The 14817-nt window shown below is 41.2% G+C and overlaps 6 protein-coding genes across 7 annotated transcripts; 1 reads left to right on the forward strand and 5 right to left on the reverse strand.

Annotated features, from left to right (window-relative positions):
* Window positions 1–455: 455 nt before the first annotated feature.
* LOC120468015 (histone H1) lies at window positions 456–1159 on the reverse strand. Its single transcript, XM_039656656.2, has one exon. It carries the CDS (start codon window positions 1116–1118, stop codon window positions 498–500), a length of 621 nt encoding a protein of 206 aa, XP_039512590.2. The 5' UTR covers window positions 1119–1159; the 3' UTR covers window positions 456–497.
* A 4212-nt stretch (window positions 1160–5371) lies between these two features.
* Window positions 5372–8344, forward strand: LOC120468014 (piggyBac transposable element-derived protein 4). 2 transcript variants are annotated; one of them, XM_039656654.2, is made up of 3 exons: window positions 5429–5611; window positions 6439–6505; window positions 6688–8344. In XM_039656654.2, the coding sequence occupies exons 1-3, from the start codon at window positions 5521–5523 to the stop codon at window positions 8063–8065; spliced, it is 1536 nt and encodes a 511-aa protein (XP_039512588.2). In that variant the 5' UTR covers window positions 5429–5520; the 3' UTR covers window positions 8066–8344. The 2 variants fall into 2 exon arrangements, with proteins under 2 accessions (XP_039512589.2, XP_039512588.2); XM_039656655.2 differs by lacking the exon at window positions 6439–6505 and having other exon boundaries at window positions 5372–5611.
* Window positions 8345–10379: 2035 nt separating this feature from the next.
* LOC120468020 (histone H2B-like) lies at window positions 10380–10775 on the reverse strand. Its single transcript, XM_039656664.2, has one exon. The coding sequence runs from the start codon at window positions 10773–10775 to the stop codon at window positions 10401–10403; it is 375 nt and encodes a 124-aa protein (XP_039512598.2). The 3' UTR covers window positions 10380–10400.
* A 588-nt stretch (window positions 10776–11363) lies between these two features.
* Window positions 11364–11967, reverse strand: LOC120468022 (histone H4). Its single transcript, XM_039656666.2, has one exon. The coding sequence runs from the start codon at window positions 11851–11853 to the stop codon at window positions 11542–11544; it is 312 nt and encodes a 103-aa protein (XP_039512600.1). The 5' UTR covers window positions 11854–11967; the 3' UTR covers window positions 11364–11541.
* Window positions 11968–12860: 893 nt separating this feature from the next.
* LOC148964967 (histone H3-like) lies at window positions 12861–13485 on the reverse strand. Its single transcript, XM_089127406.1, has one exon. It carries the CDS (start codon window positions 13412–13414, stop codon window positions 13004–13006), a length of 411 nt encoding a protein of 136 aa, XP_088983532.1. The 5' UTR covers window positions 13415–13485; the 3' UTR covers window positions 12861–13003.
* Window positions 13486–13606: 121 nt separating this feature from the next.
* Window positions 13607–14621, reverse strand: LOC120468018 (histone H2A-like). The gene has a single exon (XM_089127407.1). The coding sequence runs from the start codon at window positions 14595–14597 to the stop codon at window positions 14211–14213; it is 387 nt and encodes a 128-aa protein (XP_088983533.1). The 5' UTR covers window positions 14598–14621; the 3' UTR covers window positions 13607–14210.
* Window positions 14622–14817: the final 196 nt, after the last annotated feature.

The following is a 14817-nucleotide window of genomic DNA, read 5'->3' on the forward strand; positions in this document are numbered from 1 at the left end:
TATGCACACGTATTAATGACCATATATATATATATATATGTACTAAAAAATTATATTGTACGCTGTTTCTTCCAAAAGTGCTGCACTTTTCATAGGCTACTGCACCGTATTATGTTCCTATTGTAATATTGGAGTCTAATCAGTGCCCATATTGTTAAATGTGGGTTGTTTCGTCACAATTCTCCCGCATTGTGTATTTATTCGGTCTGTACTGTTGTACAACATCCTATTTACTGTGATCACTGTCTGAACCCTCCTCAGCTTTTTTCTTTTTTTCTGCTTTTTACAATACATGTCTTATATATAAATAATGGATACCATTACTTTGTTGTCTTCTTCAAAACTGTGTTGACTTGTTTGTTCAGAATGAATTAGTCCAAGAGGTTAATATTAGTTGCTTTCTAAATGAACACACATCATTGATATAAACTAGTTTTGCTCTTATCAGAGTTAGTGGGTGGCTCTTAAAAGAGCCGTTGATGAACAAACACTGGACTTTATTTCTTTTTGGGCGCTGCCTTTTTAGGCTTGGCGGCTTTGGGTTTTGCAGCTTTAGGTTTAGCAACCTTCGCCTTTTTAGGGCTCTTGGCTGCTTTCTTAGCGACTGCTGGCTTCTTTGCCTTCTTGGGGCTCTTCGTCGCCTTCTTAGCGGCCTTGACTGCGGGCTTCTTGGCCTTCTTGGGCGATTTCTTGGCGGCGGGCTTCTTTGCAGCTGCGCTCTTGGGCTTCTTGGCAGCGACGGGTTTCTTGGCCGCGGGCTTCTTCGCTTTAGGAGCCGCTTTCTTGACCGGTTTCTTCTTGGTCTCGGCTTGCTGCTTGTTAAGCTTGAATGAACCCGAGGCGCCGGTCCCTTTGACCTGCTTCAGGGTGCCTTTAGTCACCAGGCTCTTGATGGCGATCTTGACGCGGGAGTTGTTCTTCTCCACGTCGTATCCGCCGGCAGCGAGCGCTTTCTTCAGCGCGGCGAGGGACACGCCGCTCCTCTCTTTGGATGCGGACACCGCTTTGACGATGAGCTCGCCGACGCCTGGACCTGCTTTCTTGGCTTTAGCAGCGGACTTCTTCTTGGGCGCTTTGGCCGGGGCGGCTGCAGCGGGTGCGGGAGCGGTTTCTGCCATTTCTCTCTTTCCGCCGGATCAACAATCTTTGAAACGCTGTCTCAGATTTTAGCAATGATGAATGAACTGCGCTCTCTTGCGCCGCTGCACTCTTAAACAACACATGAGAACCTTATAGACTCAAACTGTCGTCTGTACGCGTCAACGAGCCCTTCTCTCGTGTGTTTTCTTCTCGTACATTTGGTTAAAAAGTGGAGTGGTAAACTACTTTGGTTCAGCCAAAATAAATTGAACACCAAGCAGAGGTTCTGAGCTTTCACCGGAGACTAAAATACCCAATGATGAAATGTTTGTTTTGCCTTTGTCAGATCAAATCCATGGCGAGCATCAGCTACGGGGGTAAGCAGCGTGTAAATTTGATGGATATTTTAAGTGGAAAGGTTGGTAAAAGCCTGGCCCCGTCATCTGTGTGTTCAGCTAACAGTCTGAAATAGATTTTTATGAAATCAGCATCAGCGAGGGGCGTGAGGAGGCTTTCATACACATGTTTTTTGGGAAAGCTTGAAGCACATCATGAAGTCTCTCTGTGAATCTCATGTCTGACCAACAGATGATCTGTCCTTAAAATAATCATAATTTGTATTAATATTAATAATAAATATCATGTCCATAAGATGACGGACATCATATCACCTAAATAAAAATGTAAATCGTCATATCTGTTTATCCTTATTCGTCATTTAATGTGAATGAGGATTGTGTAAAAGCTCATCTGAATGATACGCTCATTTAAAGCAAGGCAGAGCAAGTGACTCAAAAACAAAAAACAAAAATAAAAAAAACTATTTTTCCCCCCGTTTCATATTTCCCTTGTTCTGTTGCTTGTACTTTTCTGGACAACGTTTGAAACTTTGTATTGCAAGCATTTCTTTTGCCATTGTCACCTTAAGATGAATTGCTTGCATTTCTCCATAGGTCGCTTTGGTTAAAATCATCTGCTAAGTTAATGTGACAAAGAACAGGTCACTTATTGTAAGTTTGGTATTTTTATTTAACCACCACTGAATGCTAATTCATAAAAAGTCATATAATAATAATTCCACTATATGTTTGATATATTTGCACGGATGTCGGGTTTTGGTAGTACTAGTACTAAACCCAAACCATATCAAGATAATGAAGGTGCAGAAATACACAGGCAGGTTTAACTGGGATCAGTGACAAAGCATGAGGACACGAGCTGAAGGGCTGATAATAACTAAGTTAAAACTTTTTGAATGAAACACTCAAAAACAATTCAGTTGCTTTGAACTTTTCAAATTAATTCCTAAAAATGTGTTTCTTGGAGTTGAAAACAATAGGGGATACAAGAGTATTCTGATCCAAGACAATATTTGTCTGTTAGATTTATTTTCAGGTACTCTCTGCAGCCTCGAAGCGTCTGTCAGTCATCAGATGGAAACAGGCCTGGACCCCTGTGATGTGTGGCATCAGTGCAAGATCGATGATCAAAACACAGAGACAGTGTAGTATCACATTCTCAACTTTATTAAGGAATAAGGGTCATATTTATACAAGATAAAGCAGAATCATCTACAATGCAGGCCATCCAATCATAGAACTGAAAGATCAACCCCATACGGAATATTAATAAATATAATAACAAGCGAGGGCAGAAGTTCAAATGTGTGCATTTTGAGTTTGAGTGTACGAGTGTGTCCAAGCTATGGTTCTTTCTTTCTATTGTTTTGTGTGTCCATGATGTGCACATAACATAACATAAAGAAGGTGTACACCAGGGCAGTCTTACACAAGAATAATTAAAAGTGGAGCCTAGAGTAGAGAATAAATATTCTTCTTACTTTTGTTCTTGTGAAAAGAAATGGGGCTCTCATGACACACATTGAAACACCATTTTCCTCATGTTTCCCTAGAGATTTTGAGGACACCAATGACAAGAGGATCTAACAATTTTTAATTACATCTTAATGCAATACACAAATACTGAAGCCTAAAGTTATACTAGATATTTGTTTAAAGAAACTATATTAACTTTGCTAATATTACCAGCCAATCAGATTTCTCACTGACTAGTTTATTAAAAGCAAAAATGAATTTATTTATTTATTTTTATGATATACAATGTGCGGCAAAACACACATTGTAGATCATAAACACACACGTTATCACTTCGAGAAAACCAATGGGGGAGGAAAAATACTGTAAAGATGACTGTAATATGCCAAACACAAGGCTGAAAAATAATTTGAGTTTGGGATTTTTAAATGGAAATATTCAAACCCTGCTCCCTTGCAACAAGCTTAATTTTCACTAAAGTTGAATTAGTTCTTACACAGCACAAAAATAGGCCATCCCATTCCTACCAAAATCCGGGACTCAAATTGAATCCCGTGGGACTTTATTTGTGTGTTAATACTGATGTATGATCTTCAAATGTTTATACAAGTTCTCCCAAAGAGTTCTCCCAAAAGAGAGATTTTATGTGCACTATGAACATTGCAGAATTGCAATTGTCAGATTAAAGCATATTATTGGCATGCTTGTGATCGGTAAAGTCAGTTGAACAGGCGCGTGGGAGACTGAACTGTAGCCTGGTTCAACCAGACTCTAGGGAAATGAAATTGAGCGGAAGTGCGTAGGAGGGCGCAGCCAGGCTAACTGAACTGGCGGTTCGGGTGAGGAATTCAAAATTGGGAGCTTTCAATTGGCAGATGTGTCTCTCTAGCGGCCGATTTCTGACCAATGAAAACATCAGAGCAGAGCAATCAAGCCCTCTGAAATTAGAAGACTACAATAATGTTGTGTAGGGCAATTGCACGCTGTTGCTTAAAACAAAGCAGTATTAAACATTCTTTTGCAATATTTAGTCACAACAATAAGCCGTTTTTCCACCCATGAAAAAAGTTCTGGCTATGCCCCCTGCAGCAGATAAAGTCCAGAAAAAGAGTTACACCAAAATACAAGTTCAGGGTTTTTCGTGTTGTCTTTTTAGCGCCGATCTGGCCACACCCACCGGCAGTCCGAATCGATATTCACATGGTAATAACCCCGTACACACCGGGACGAATATCAGTGCGCGTTATTCGTCAGCGTTTTTCAACGCGTTTTTTGTGTTCACACCCAAGCGTTTTTCGCTGACGATGAGCCGAGTGAACATGCAAATTCATTCCCTGACATTAGATGGCGCTTAATGTAAAACAGAAATAATAATAGAATATACTATAGGGTGATCATATTCATGTCTCAATGTTTTATTATGACAGATTAAAAAAAACGAATGAAATAATGATAGAAATAATGTCTTCTGTATTAGAAAAATAAATATATAAATAATAAATAACTAAAAAATGCCTCCAAATGTAACAAAAAATAGCTCTCACAAACTTACAAAAACGAACTAACAAAATCTATTTATGTCTTTAGTTTTCATTCTCTTTATCTTGTTTTTCTTCCTCGTCCACCTTGTTTGCCCATCTATATTTTTAAACCAGGACATTTTCATCACTTAAAAACAGTCAGGACAGGACGTGGAAACAGGACATATATAACGCAAAGTTGAGATGTTGCCCAGAGATGAACAGATGCACAAGAGACGAGAGTTGTCGTATTTCCCCGCGTTTAATAAAACCATTCAAACGTTACACTCGTCCTCATACATGGGGATCGAGCGAGAAAAAAAAAACACAAACAAACATCTGGTCACAATAGAAAAATAAAAGAAAGAATACAAAGAGTCGGCAGAGCGGTTCTCCTCTCCTCACTTGTCAAAATCTAACTGACACTATACGCACACTATGCGCAGTTCTCATCTCAACTCAGATTTCTATAAAGCACAAAGTGACCATTTTACATATGTCCCGGGAAAACAGGACTGTTGGTCACCCTATACTATACTAATATTACAGAAATACTAATATAAATATTATCATATAGCTCATTATGCTCCGAGACCAGCAGCTCAACATTCATCTTGCACGTAGGTATCTTATCTCTTCTTCGCCGTGTGCTCGGCAAGACCGTTTTGTGTTTGAGCGCCCCCAAGTTGTGTTTTACTGTAACTTCAGAAGTACCTGACACGTGAGCAAACCGGCCAATCTCGTTGGTCGGATAGGTTTTGACGCGGCGCGTCAAACCAAAAAAACGAACCCGAGGCGTTTTTTAAAAAATGACGCTTTTACGCGTGGCGTTTTTCGCGTCGGTGTGAACACTCACATTGGCGCCCATTGTTTAGTCACGAGGCGTTAAACGTCGACGAATAACGCGCGCGAAATTCGTCCCGGTGTGAACAGGCCAGGGTGACGTACCAGCGAAATCTGGTAAACGCCCCCATCAATAGGATAAAATTGGCCGAAAACATTTGTTTGGCTTTATTGACCTTTCATCAAGATGGCTCGTTACGCACGCGAGCAAGCTCTCCAGATGACCATAGACAGTGAGGAAGATGAGTTTTGCTCAGAGTCTGAAGAGCTTGACGACGAAGACCACAATTTTGAGGAGTCCTTTGATCCAGCGCAGGACACATTTTCTGAAGAGTAAGCCATTTATTCTTATTTTAGTGAGTCGCCTACATGCAGCTGTTTCAGACCTGTCCCGACTGAAATCTACTGTTTTTAATATTATGGGTGAAGTGTGTTGTCCTGTGGTATTTTCATATGTCTTGCAAAACAAGCATTTGAAGAGTTCAGATGCAAAAGCTTCTAAATGCCATTAGAAATTTTCTTCTTTAATGATGATTTTTTATCAAACTTGTATATTTAAGTTCAGTAATTTCACTTAAATAACAATTAATAGGTAATTATCATTGCAATTTAAGTGAAATCACAGAATTTAAATATACAAGCTTCATAAAAATGATAATTCTAGAAGAAAATTTCAAATGGCACTTAGAGGCTTTTGCATCTGAACTCTTCATTTATTCTCTATAATGTGGAGAGAGATAACATTAAATATCCAGACTCCGGGTTAGCTTGCATCATATTCATGTGCTTTGAGGCTTCATTACCACCCCTTATTGCAAATATAGTGTTGGTATCTGATAGCATTATTTGGCAGAAAACCAGCGTTTACTGTAAAATACTGGCTCATTAACGGAGCTTAACTGTGTCCTCCAATATCTGCTGAGGTGTAAATGTTTTGACTGTGTTTGAAGCCCTATCAACAGGCATGAAGCAGGAGACCATGTATCCATTAATCCGCCTTCTCCAATATCTCCTTATAGGTGTAAATGTTTCAATGATGCCTCATCGTCAGGCATAAATCACCAGCCGTATACATTAATTGCCAATCACTTATGTTTGCACTGGTATGCCACCTTGGACAATTTAAGCTAACAAATGTTTACTAACTTTTCTTTTCTTAGGAATGTGGTTCTTTCACGTACTCCTCACACAGGAGCGGCACAAAAGCACCGTTCAGTTTTCAGCAAGGTTGAGAATCTTAATGAACAAGTGCAAATTATCTGATATTTAAGTGTTATAAAACCCCTCCCAAAAAATGTGATTGGGAGTTTTAAAAGCTTTTTAATGAGTGGACAATATATCAGTTTTGGTAATGGATAATGTTTTTTGTGATCCTGTTTTCATGCTCACCTTTGTTTTCTCCCCCACAGATGTGAGAGTGACAGTGACCAGATTCCTGTTTTAAAGAGAGCCAAGAAGACTCTGTCATGGAGAGAAGAGACTGATGTCGACGTGGCTCCAAATTCTCTGAGATTCCTGCCGGCTCGGGAACCTGGGCCACAGTTGAATCTTTCTGATTCGCACTCTCCTATGAGTCTTTTCAAACTGTTTTTCTCAGAGAGCGCCGTGTCAAATCTGTGCCACAACACAAACGCTCAGGCTGCCAGAGCACTCGCAAAGGGTCGCAAATACAGTTGGGCAGATGTCAGTGTTGGCGATCTGTACCGCTATATTGGACTCGTTTTCTACATGGCCATGATGAAGATGAGCTCCATCGCTGACTACTGGCGACAGGACGGTCTCTTCTCTGTGCCTTTTCCCTCCACAGTCATGTCTAGGGAACGATACCGCACCATTTCATGGAATTTTCACATGAGCCACCCAGACGCAGACAAGGAAAATGACAAAAAGAGGGGAACAGCTGAACATGACCAGCTTTTCAGAGTCAGACCCCTCATGGACACCATCCGTCTTGCGTGCAAAACCTTTTATCATCCCAGAAGAAATTTAGCTGTGAAGAAAAGATTGTTAGCATGCAGAGCAAATCCAGAAATAAGACGGTTCATGAAAGCCAAGCTAACAAATCTGGGCTTCAAGTGTTTTGTCCTTACTGACTCGTCGAATGGATATACTGTGGACCTCTCTGTGTACACGGACGAGAACATCTTTCCCACGGGCCGTGGGCTTTCTTATGATGCCGTGATGTCTCTCCTGGACAAGAAAGTTTTGGGCTCTGGGTACCATGTGTACATGGACGATTTCTACACAAGTCCAAAGCTCTTAACAGACTTGTTTGCTATGAAGTTTGGTGCTTGTGGGACTTACAGAGACTATAGGAAGGACTTTCCACAGAGCTCATCTAATTCACTGACCAAAAAGTCCAGCAGGGGATCCATCCGGTGGATTCGGGATGGGCCTCTAGTGTATGTGAAGTGGATGGACAAACAAGTAGTATCGGTTTGTTCCACCATCCATGCTGCCTATACAGGAGACCGTGTGCAACGAAAAGTGAAAGCACAAGATACGCGGAGGACAAAGTCTTTTCCATGTCCTGCGCCAGTGACCGCGTACAACCGGCACATGACGGGTGATGACCCGTCCGACCAGCTGTTGCAGTATTACACTGTACAGCCCAAAACCATGAAGTGGTACAGAAAAGTATTTCTACACTTCTTGGATGTTGCTGCCACCAACGCTTTCATATTGCACAAGGAGCTACACGGCAACATGACACACCAGGCGTTTATTGAAGTGCTTATTAAAGAGCTCTGTGGTGTGTCTGGAAGCAGATCCAGAACACACCAGTAGTGACCAAGTGCCGTTTCCAGGAGATGAGCTGATGTCCGATGTCAGAAATATTGCACTGCAGTGCATGGAAAGAAGCAACAAACACCATGGAAATGCCAGGGATGCGACATTCACTTGTCTTCATTTGAACACGAACTGTTTCCAGGAATGGCACAAAGGTGTGTGAGTGTGTTCAAACCTAGGTGCACAAAAAATGACCTTTTAATATATATATTTTTTTTATTTGATTTTAAGTATAATGTGTACTATGTTTGAAAATAAACTACAAAAGTCTCCTCACATTGTCACACATTTTTCATTTTCATTTTCATTGATCCATTAGGGAACGGATAAATATGTGCAGTATTTAGGAGCACACTGTCTTGCATACTGCCGTTCTAAGAAAATTAAAGTAGTATTTATTATTGTAATGCAATCTGGGCTGAATGCAGTATAGGGTGTCTTTGCCTTATTGTGTAAATAGCTGATGTGAATAGCTGAAGCACAAATGTTAGGGCATGCCCTAAGTTGCAAACGATTTTTCTCCAGTGCTGTGACGTATTTCCAAGTGAAACGTAATATTGAACAGAGGGCAGGGTTTTACTCTAGCGCTCCTCCTCTCCATCTCTCGCTCATAGCACACTAAGGGTTTGAGGGGAGTGGTTAAGCGTTTCCCCACCCAAACTGTGAAACCTACGTCATCAGAAAAAGAAACCGTTCCAGACCGGAAGTAACTTTTCAGATTTTGATTAAAGATTACTAAGGTAAAACATTTTTTTTTAAATATATATATTCACTTGCACGGATTAATTGTTCACCACAAGACTAGTAATATGCGCTAACAAAGTAAATAGGTTCAGTTTTGATTTCACGGGGACTTTAATTTAGTGTTATTAGAATAGCAGTATTAGAATAGCAGTAATAGAATAGCACCATGCTGCCACAACTGCTAAGTCAACCATAAGAGTGAAAAAAATTGTTGGTTAATTCTGACGAATAAAAACACAGAGAAGGCTAATCCAGAACTCTGAAATGAGTTTTCAATAAATACACAGTCAATTCTAGACGGTTTTTAACGTTGTTTTTTACTTGTTAAGTGCAAACGCTTGCATTCAGAGAATTCTTCAATTCAGTCAGTTGAATGACTTTACTTTTGCAAAATAAAAATAATAGTTTCTGTAAATTCCTTGTTATGACTCCAAACTGATGTTGATTGTTCAAGGGTCTTGTTTGTTTATTGGGTAATGCTTAATATTTAATACAATTTCTCTAGAAATTCTGTTGCTGCTTTTAAAATGAGGCAAGTTGGTGAAACATTGTGGGGGGAAAGAAAGCCACAGATTTACCAAAACGTGAACGGGAGAGGACTCTGTCCCAGACGTATTACTGAAGGAAAATGAAATTGAGCGGAAGTGCGTAGGAGGGCGCAGCCAAAGTACTCTTGGCATTTTTGCTGAATAAAAAACAGCTTTGGATGAAACACGGATCAAATTAGTTAAAATCCTCCTATTTACAAGACGTTTTTTCTGCATTTACCGTAGTGTTGAATGTGGTATTTGTAAGATTTGAAAACATCTGAAGAGCTTTTTTAATAAAAAAAAAAAAAAGCGGCAGTGGCTCAGTGGTTCATGTGGGTTGTCTACGAACCGAAAGGTTGGTGGTACAATCCTCGGTTCCACCTGACCAAGTGTCGAGGTGTCCATGAGCAAGACCCCTAACCCCAGCAGCTCCCGACGAGCTGGCTGGCGCCTTGCATGGCTGACACCGCCGTCGGTGTGTGAATGAGTGTATGAATGGGTAAATGTGAGGCAAATGTAAAGTGCTTTGGTGGCCATTAGGTCTATGAAGGCGCTATATAAATGCAGTCCATTTACCATTTAATTCAGACTTGTTTTATTTTATATTGGTTTTTGTATGAATTTTATGGACATTTGTGTTTAGACCACTTCTATAATTGATTGGTATCACGATGTTTCACCCACGTTATAAGAATAAGTGTTTATGAAAAAATGTGGCCACACTAACTTATAAAGAGAAAATGTGTGTTATAACGAGCCGTTAGGTCGCTGACTCAATATTATGAAGCTGCAGACTCGTGGCTTCAAGAGTTATTCAGGTGAGTAGAGACGAGTGTTTTTTTTCTCATGGTTTCAACAGCTAAGAGGTGATTAGTGCTACCTAATAAATTGCGCATCTAAGAAAAAGAAGTGCAAATCAATTAACATCAGAAAATGCTGTTTTCATCATTTTAACAGCAACATGAGCTCTTTCAATGGAATAAAACCTCAAAAGCTCTTTAACTGAAAATATGTGTGGCTCTTAAAAGAGCCTTTGTGGTAGCTGAAATGATCCCGCTTTACTTCGAGCTGGTGTATTTGGTGACGGCCTTTGTGCCCTCGGACACGGCGTGTTTGGCCAGCTCTCCGGGCAGCAACAGACGCACGGCAGTCTGGATCTCTCTGGAAGTGATGGTGGAGCGCTTGTTGTAGTGCGCGAGGCGAGACGACTCACCGGCGATGCGCTCGAAGATGTCGTTGACGAAAGAGTTCATGATGCCCATCGCCTTGGAGGAGATGCCGGTGTCAGGGTGGACCTGCTTGAGGACTTTGTAAACATAGATGGCGTAGCTCTCCTTCCTGGACTTTCTGCGCTTCTTTCCTCCCTTAGCGGCGGTCTTGGTGACGGCCTTCTTGGAGCCCTTCTTAGGCGCGGACTTTGCTGGTTCAGGCATGGTGATACAATCAGTAAAATGACGAATCAATGAAGACTCCAGCGCGATACAAAGGTTTTTTATTCACTCCTTATGCAAATTTTCAAAGAGATTCGAGATTCTGCTGATAGTCTGTTTTCATAGGCCGCGAACCCATAAAATCGTATTTCATTGGACAACTCAAAGAATCATGAGAGAAACAAGTGCCAATCAGGAGCGGCTTAATGATAGCCCCTCCTACCCGCCAAAGTTTGAGTGACACCGTTTCCTTTGTTCATTTCTCCGCTATTTATTTATGTTTTAAAAATATTTTTGAAGAAAAAAACTAAATTATCCATGATCGTGTTATCTGAAAACTCAATTTTGAAGGAAATAATAGCAACGATCAGATCCTTTTAAAATTATTTTTCATACCAGAAAATCTCTCAAAGCAACTTTAATCACTTTGATTTTGACCATATATTTTTGTTTGTTTCTGTAAACCACTTTAAATTCCAAAAGATGAATCTCTTGGAAATTTACTCTAGAAAGAAAAGTTGATTGATTTTAATGCAATTATATTGCGTTAAAATACTTCATAAAATACACACCACATAATTTATTAAAGAAAAGTAAAAACTTATTACAGAATGATCTTTCTTCCTTTTATAATTGTATAGTTTACTTTCAATTCAAGACGGTAGACCAGCATCTATCTTTAACATCGTTGTGGAAAGACTCTTTATGTGTCAGAGTGCGTGGCTCTTAAAAGAGCCTTTGGGTTTGTGTTTATCCTGGTTTCAGGCGTTTATCCCCCGAAGCCGTACAGGGTGCGTCCCTGTCTCTTCAACGCGTACACAACATCCATGGCGGTGACGGTCTTTCTCTTGGCGTGCTCGGTGTAGGTGACGGCATCGCGGATCACGTTCTCCAGAAACACCTTCAACACTCCGCGGGTCTCCTCGTAGATCAGACCGGAGATGCGCTTAACACCGCCGCGGCGAGCCAGACGACGAATAGCGGGTTTGGTGATACCCTGGATGTTATCGCGCAAAACTTTACGGTGACGCTTAGCGCCTCCTTTCCCGAGTCCCTTACCGCCTTTGCCTCTTCCGGACATGTTTCACAAATACCAATCAAACGATGGATACAACAGTTGAGGACTTCTAGGACGCTATTTATATTTACCTAGAGGACCTGAAAGAGACCAATAACGCGCCACAGGGCGCAAAACGCCCCTCCCTTCAATATAGTTCCAGCCCAAAACAAATGTGATGATGCAACCCAAACCTAAATAGAAATTAATAAAAGATGGCAAAAGGTATGGAATGACTGTAAAGGAAGACATCTTTATCAAATTCAAGGAAAGGTTGGAAATGAGAAGAAAAGATATGGAAATAGGAAGAAAGATGTTATTATTACGAGGTTAAGAATTGGTCACACTGCATTGAATTATAGTCTTTATAAAATAGGGAAGCATGATACAGGAAAATGTGATAAGTGTGGGGAGTTAGAAACAGTGCAGCATATTCTTTTAGAATGTGCTGCATATGAATGGGAGAGACAACAGTTAATCCAAGAGCTACAATAGATGGGAATTGATACAATTTCAATGAAAGTATTGTTAGGAAATGGGTCAAGACAATCAACAATTCACGAATTAATATTTAAATAAAACAGGAATAGTAAATAGAAATTGATTTTTTTTTTCGTGTCCTTTCCTTCCAAAGCCAAGCATACTCCACACTCCAGATCAGTAGGTGGCGGGAAGGCACCATTTATGTTGGTCTGCCAATCCGCCATTAAACACCACAAGAAGAAGAACACAAACCTAACCATAATCTAACGAGGCGTGTCCGACTTCTTTCATGCTTTTTAAGATTTATTTCATTTGATGCAGAATATAACTGAATTGGACCTGTATAAAAGCAATTTCACATCAATCAATTGTAGTTGTGTTTAATAGTTTTTATATTATTCGCACCCTGTAAAACTGCTATCACAAAATTTATGTAAAAAATGTTATAAGCATTAAGTTTTTTTATTATACAAATAATCTTCCTTATATTTAATTTACTTGTGATAAAATATTTTATAATTATGGTTATGGTAAGTAGCCTAATCACAAAGAACGGTAACCCGTAGTATTAACGTAATGCATGACAAAACTTTCTAACGTTACTCATACAGAAATAAACTGGAAATTATCTCAATCAATGCCGTTTTAGTGGCTCTTAAAAGAGCCGTTGTGGGTTGAATCAGACGCCGGTTTAAGCGCGCTCTCCGCGGATGCGGCGGGCCAGCTGAATATCTTTGGGCATGATGGTGACCCTCTTAGCGTGGATGGCGCACAGGTTGGTGTCCTCGAACAGACCGACCAAGTAAGCCTCGCTGGACTCCTGCAGGGCCATGACAGCGGAGCTCTGGAAGCGCAGGTCCGTCTTGAAGTCCTGAGCGATTTCTCTCACCAGCCGCTGGAAGGGCAGTTTGCGGATCAGCAGCTCGGTGGACTTCTGATAGCGGCGGATCTCCCGCAGAGCCACGGTCCCGGGCCGGTAGCGGTGAGGCTTCTTGACGCCGCCGGTGGCCGGAGCGCTCTTACGGGCAGCTTTAGTAGCGAGCTGCTTCCTCGGGGCTTTACCTCCGGTGGATTTACGAGCGGTCTGCTTGGTTCTTGCCATTGCTGCGAATTACTTTTCTTCTTTGTCCTGCTAATGCTTAAAATGCTGCGTTAAATGCCTTACACTCGCTTTTAAACCATTGAACCACCACGAGCTCATAGTGTCGCGAGGATGCAGACCTGGTGATTGGCTAATACGTAATGTCTGCGCATGAGTGCCAGCCAATGACTGCGCGTTTCCTCAAACAAGTAAAAGTTTTCCCGCTCGAGGCTCGGGCTGCTGCTTTGTTTTGTTTCATATCTCATATAAACCAACCAGTGTATATGACAACTCCTCGGTCCTTATACTCTAAATGTTGTATTTATTTGATCAGAAATAACCGCCTTAATCCCAGTGGTTGTGCAGGTTTCGGATTAGAACAAAATACCATTACAGTCTGCGGTTTCCATCCGCCCTATAAAGAAGGGGATCAAAGATCCAGAGTCACATTAACCAATTTCTATTAGCCTACTATGAAGTTGACATGTGCATTGCTTCTAATTTTGGATTATTTATTAATATATTCACTACATTGTCAGAGCTTGGTAAATCAGCAATATTTTAATATCATGGAAAATGCGTTGGGTGGCAAGTACACATTAAAGACCATCATGTGTTTTTAACCATCACGCACACCTACTACTGTAACGGTCGATGATGTAGAGCAATCATGTTTTATTGGTTTGTTGGGTCATGTTCTCCCTCCACTAATTACCTTTAGTGTTTATAAACATTATTAACAGAAAATTCACTCTCTATCAGATAAAATGGGTGGCTCTTAAAAGAGCCTTTTAGTCTGGATTAAACACATTCGAGTTTACTTAGTTTTGGCGGGTTTCTCGGTCTTCTTAGGTAACAGCACGGCCTGGATGTTGGGCAGCACGCCGCCCTGAGCGATGGTTACTCGGCCCAGAAGTTTGTTGAGCTCCTCGTCATTACGCACCGCCAGCTGCAGGTGACGGGGGATGATGCGGGTCTTCTTGTTGTCCCGAGCGGCGTTTCCGGCCAGCTCCAGGATCTCAGCGGTGAGGTACTCGAGTACCGCCGCCAGATAAACAGGAGCTCCGGCACCGACGCGCTCGCCGTAGTTTCCTTTGCGGAGGAGCCTGTGGACACGGCCAACGGGGAACTGCAGTCCCGCCCTGGAGGAGCGAGTCTTAGCCTTTGCGCGGGCTTTACCACCGGTTTTGCCTCTTCCACTCATTGTTTAAAACTTACTTATCTCGAACCTTCCTGACAATAGAAAGTGCTCAAATGAAGTGTGCCTCCAGCTTTAAACAAGAGTGCCAGTCGCCGATTGGTTTAGAGTCTGGAAAGATTTAAACCAATCACTGAACTTCCCTCCCCATTCTAGCAGGAATTATTGTGCACTGTTAGCACATGCATGTACTAGTATTTGTGAATGTGAATAATAAAAAGTGGAA

The sequence above is a fragment of the Pimephales promelas genome, chromosome 25 (assembly GCF_988280905.1).
Source record: "Pimephales promelas chromosome 25, fPimPro1.hap1.1, whole genome shotgun sequence".
NCBI classification, from domain to species: Eukaryota; Metazoa; Chordata; class Actinopteri; order Cypriniformes; family Leuciscidae; genus Pimephales; species Pimephales promelas.

Bases quoted from the DNA above. Each gene is read 5' to 3' on its own strand.
- LOC120468020 (XM_039656664.2), bottom strand. From the start codon at position 10,775: ATGCCTGAACCAGCAAAGTCCGCGCCTAAGAAGGGCTCCAAGAAGGCC.
- LOC120468022 (XM_039656666.2), bottom strand. From the start codon at position 11,853: ATGTCCGGAAGAGGCAAAGGCGGTAAGGGACTCGGGAAAGGAGGCGCT.
- LOC120468015 (XM_039656656.2), bottom strand. From the start codon at position 1,118: ATGGCAGAAACCGCTCCCGCACCCGCTGCAGCCGCCCCGGCCAAAGCG.
- LOC148964967 (XM_089127406.1), bottom strand. From the start codon at position 13,414: ATGGCAAGAACCAAGCAGACCGCTCGTAAATCCACCGGAGGTAAAGCC.
- LOC120468018 (XM_089127407.1), bottom strand. From the start codon at position 14,597: ATGAGTGGAAGAGGCAAAACCGGTGGTAAAGCCCGCGCAAAGGCTAAG.
- LOC120468014 (XM_039656654.2), top strand. From the start codon at position 5,521: ATGAGTTTTGCTCAGAGTCTGAAGAGCTTGACGACGAAGACCACAATT. The intron at 5,612-6,438 runs GTAAGCCATTTA...TTCTTTTCTTAG, and splicing joins CAGGACACATTTTCTGAAGA to GAATGTGGTTCTTTCACGTA. The intron at 6,506-6,687 runs GTTGAGAATCTT...TCTCCCCCACAG, and splicing joins ACCGTTCAGTTTTCAGCAAG to ATGTGAGAGTGACAGTGACC.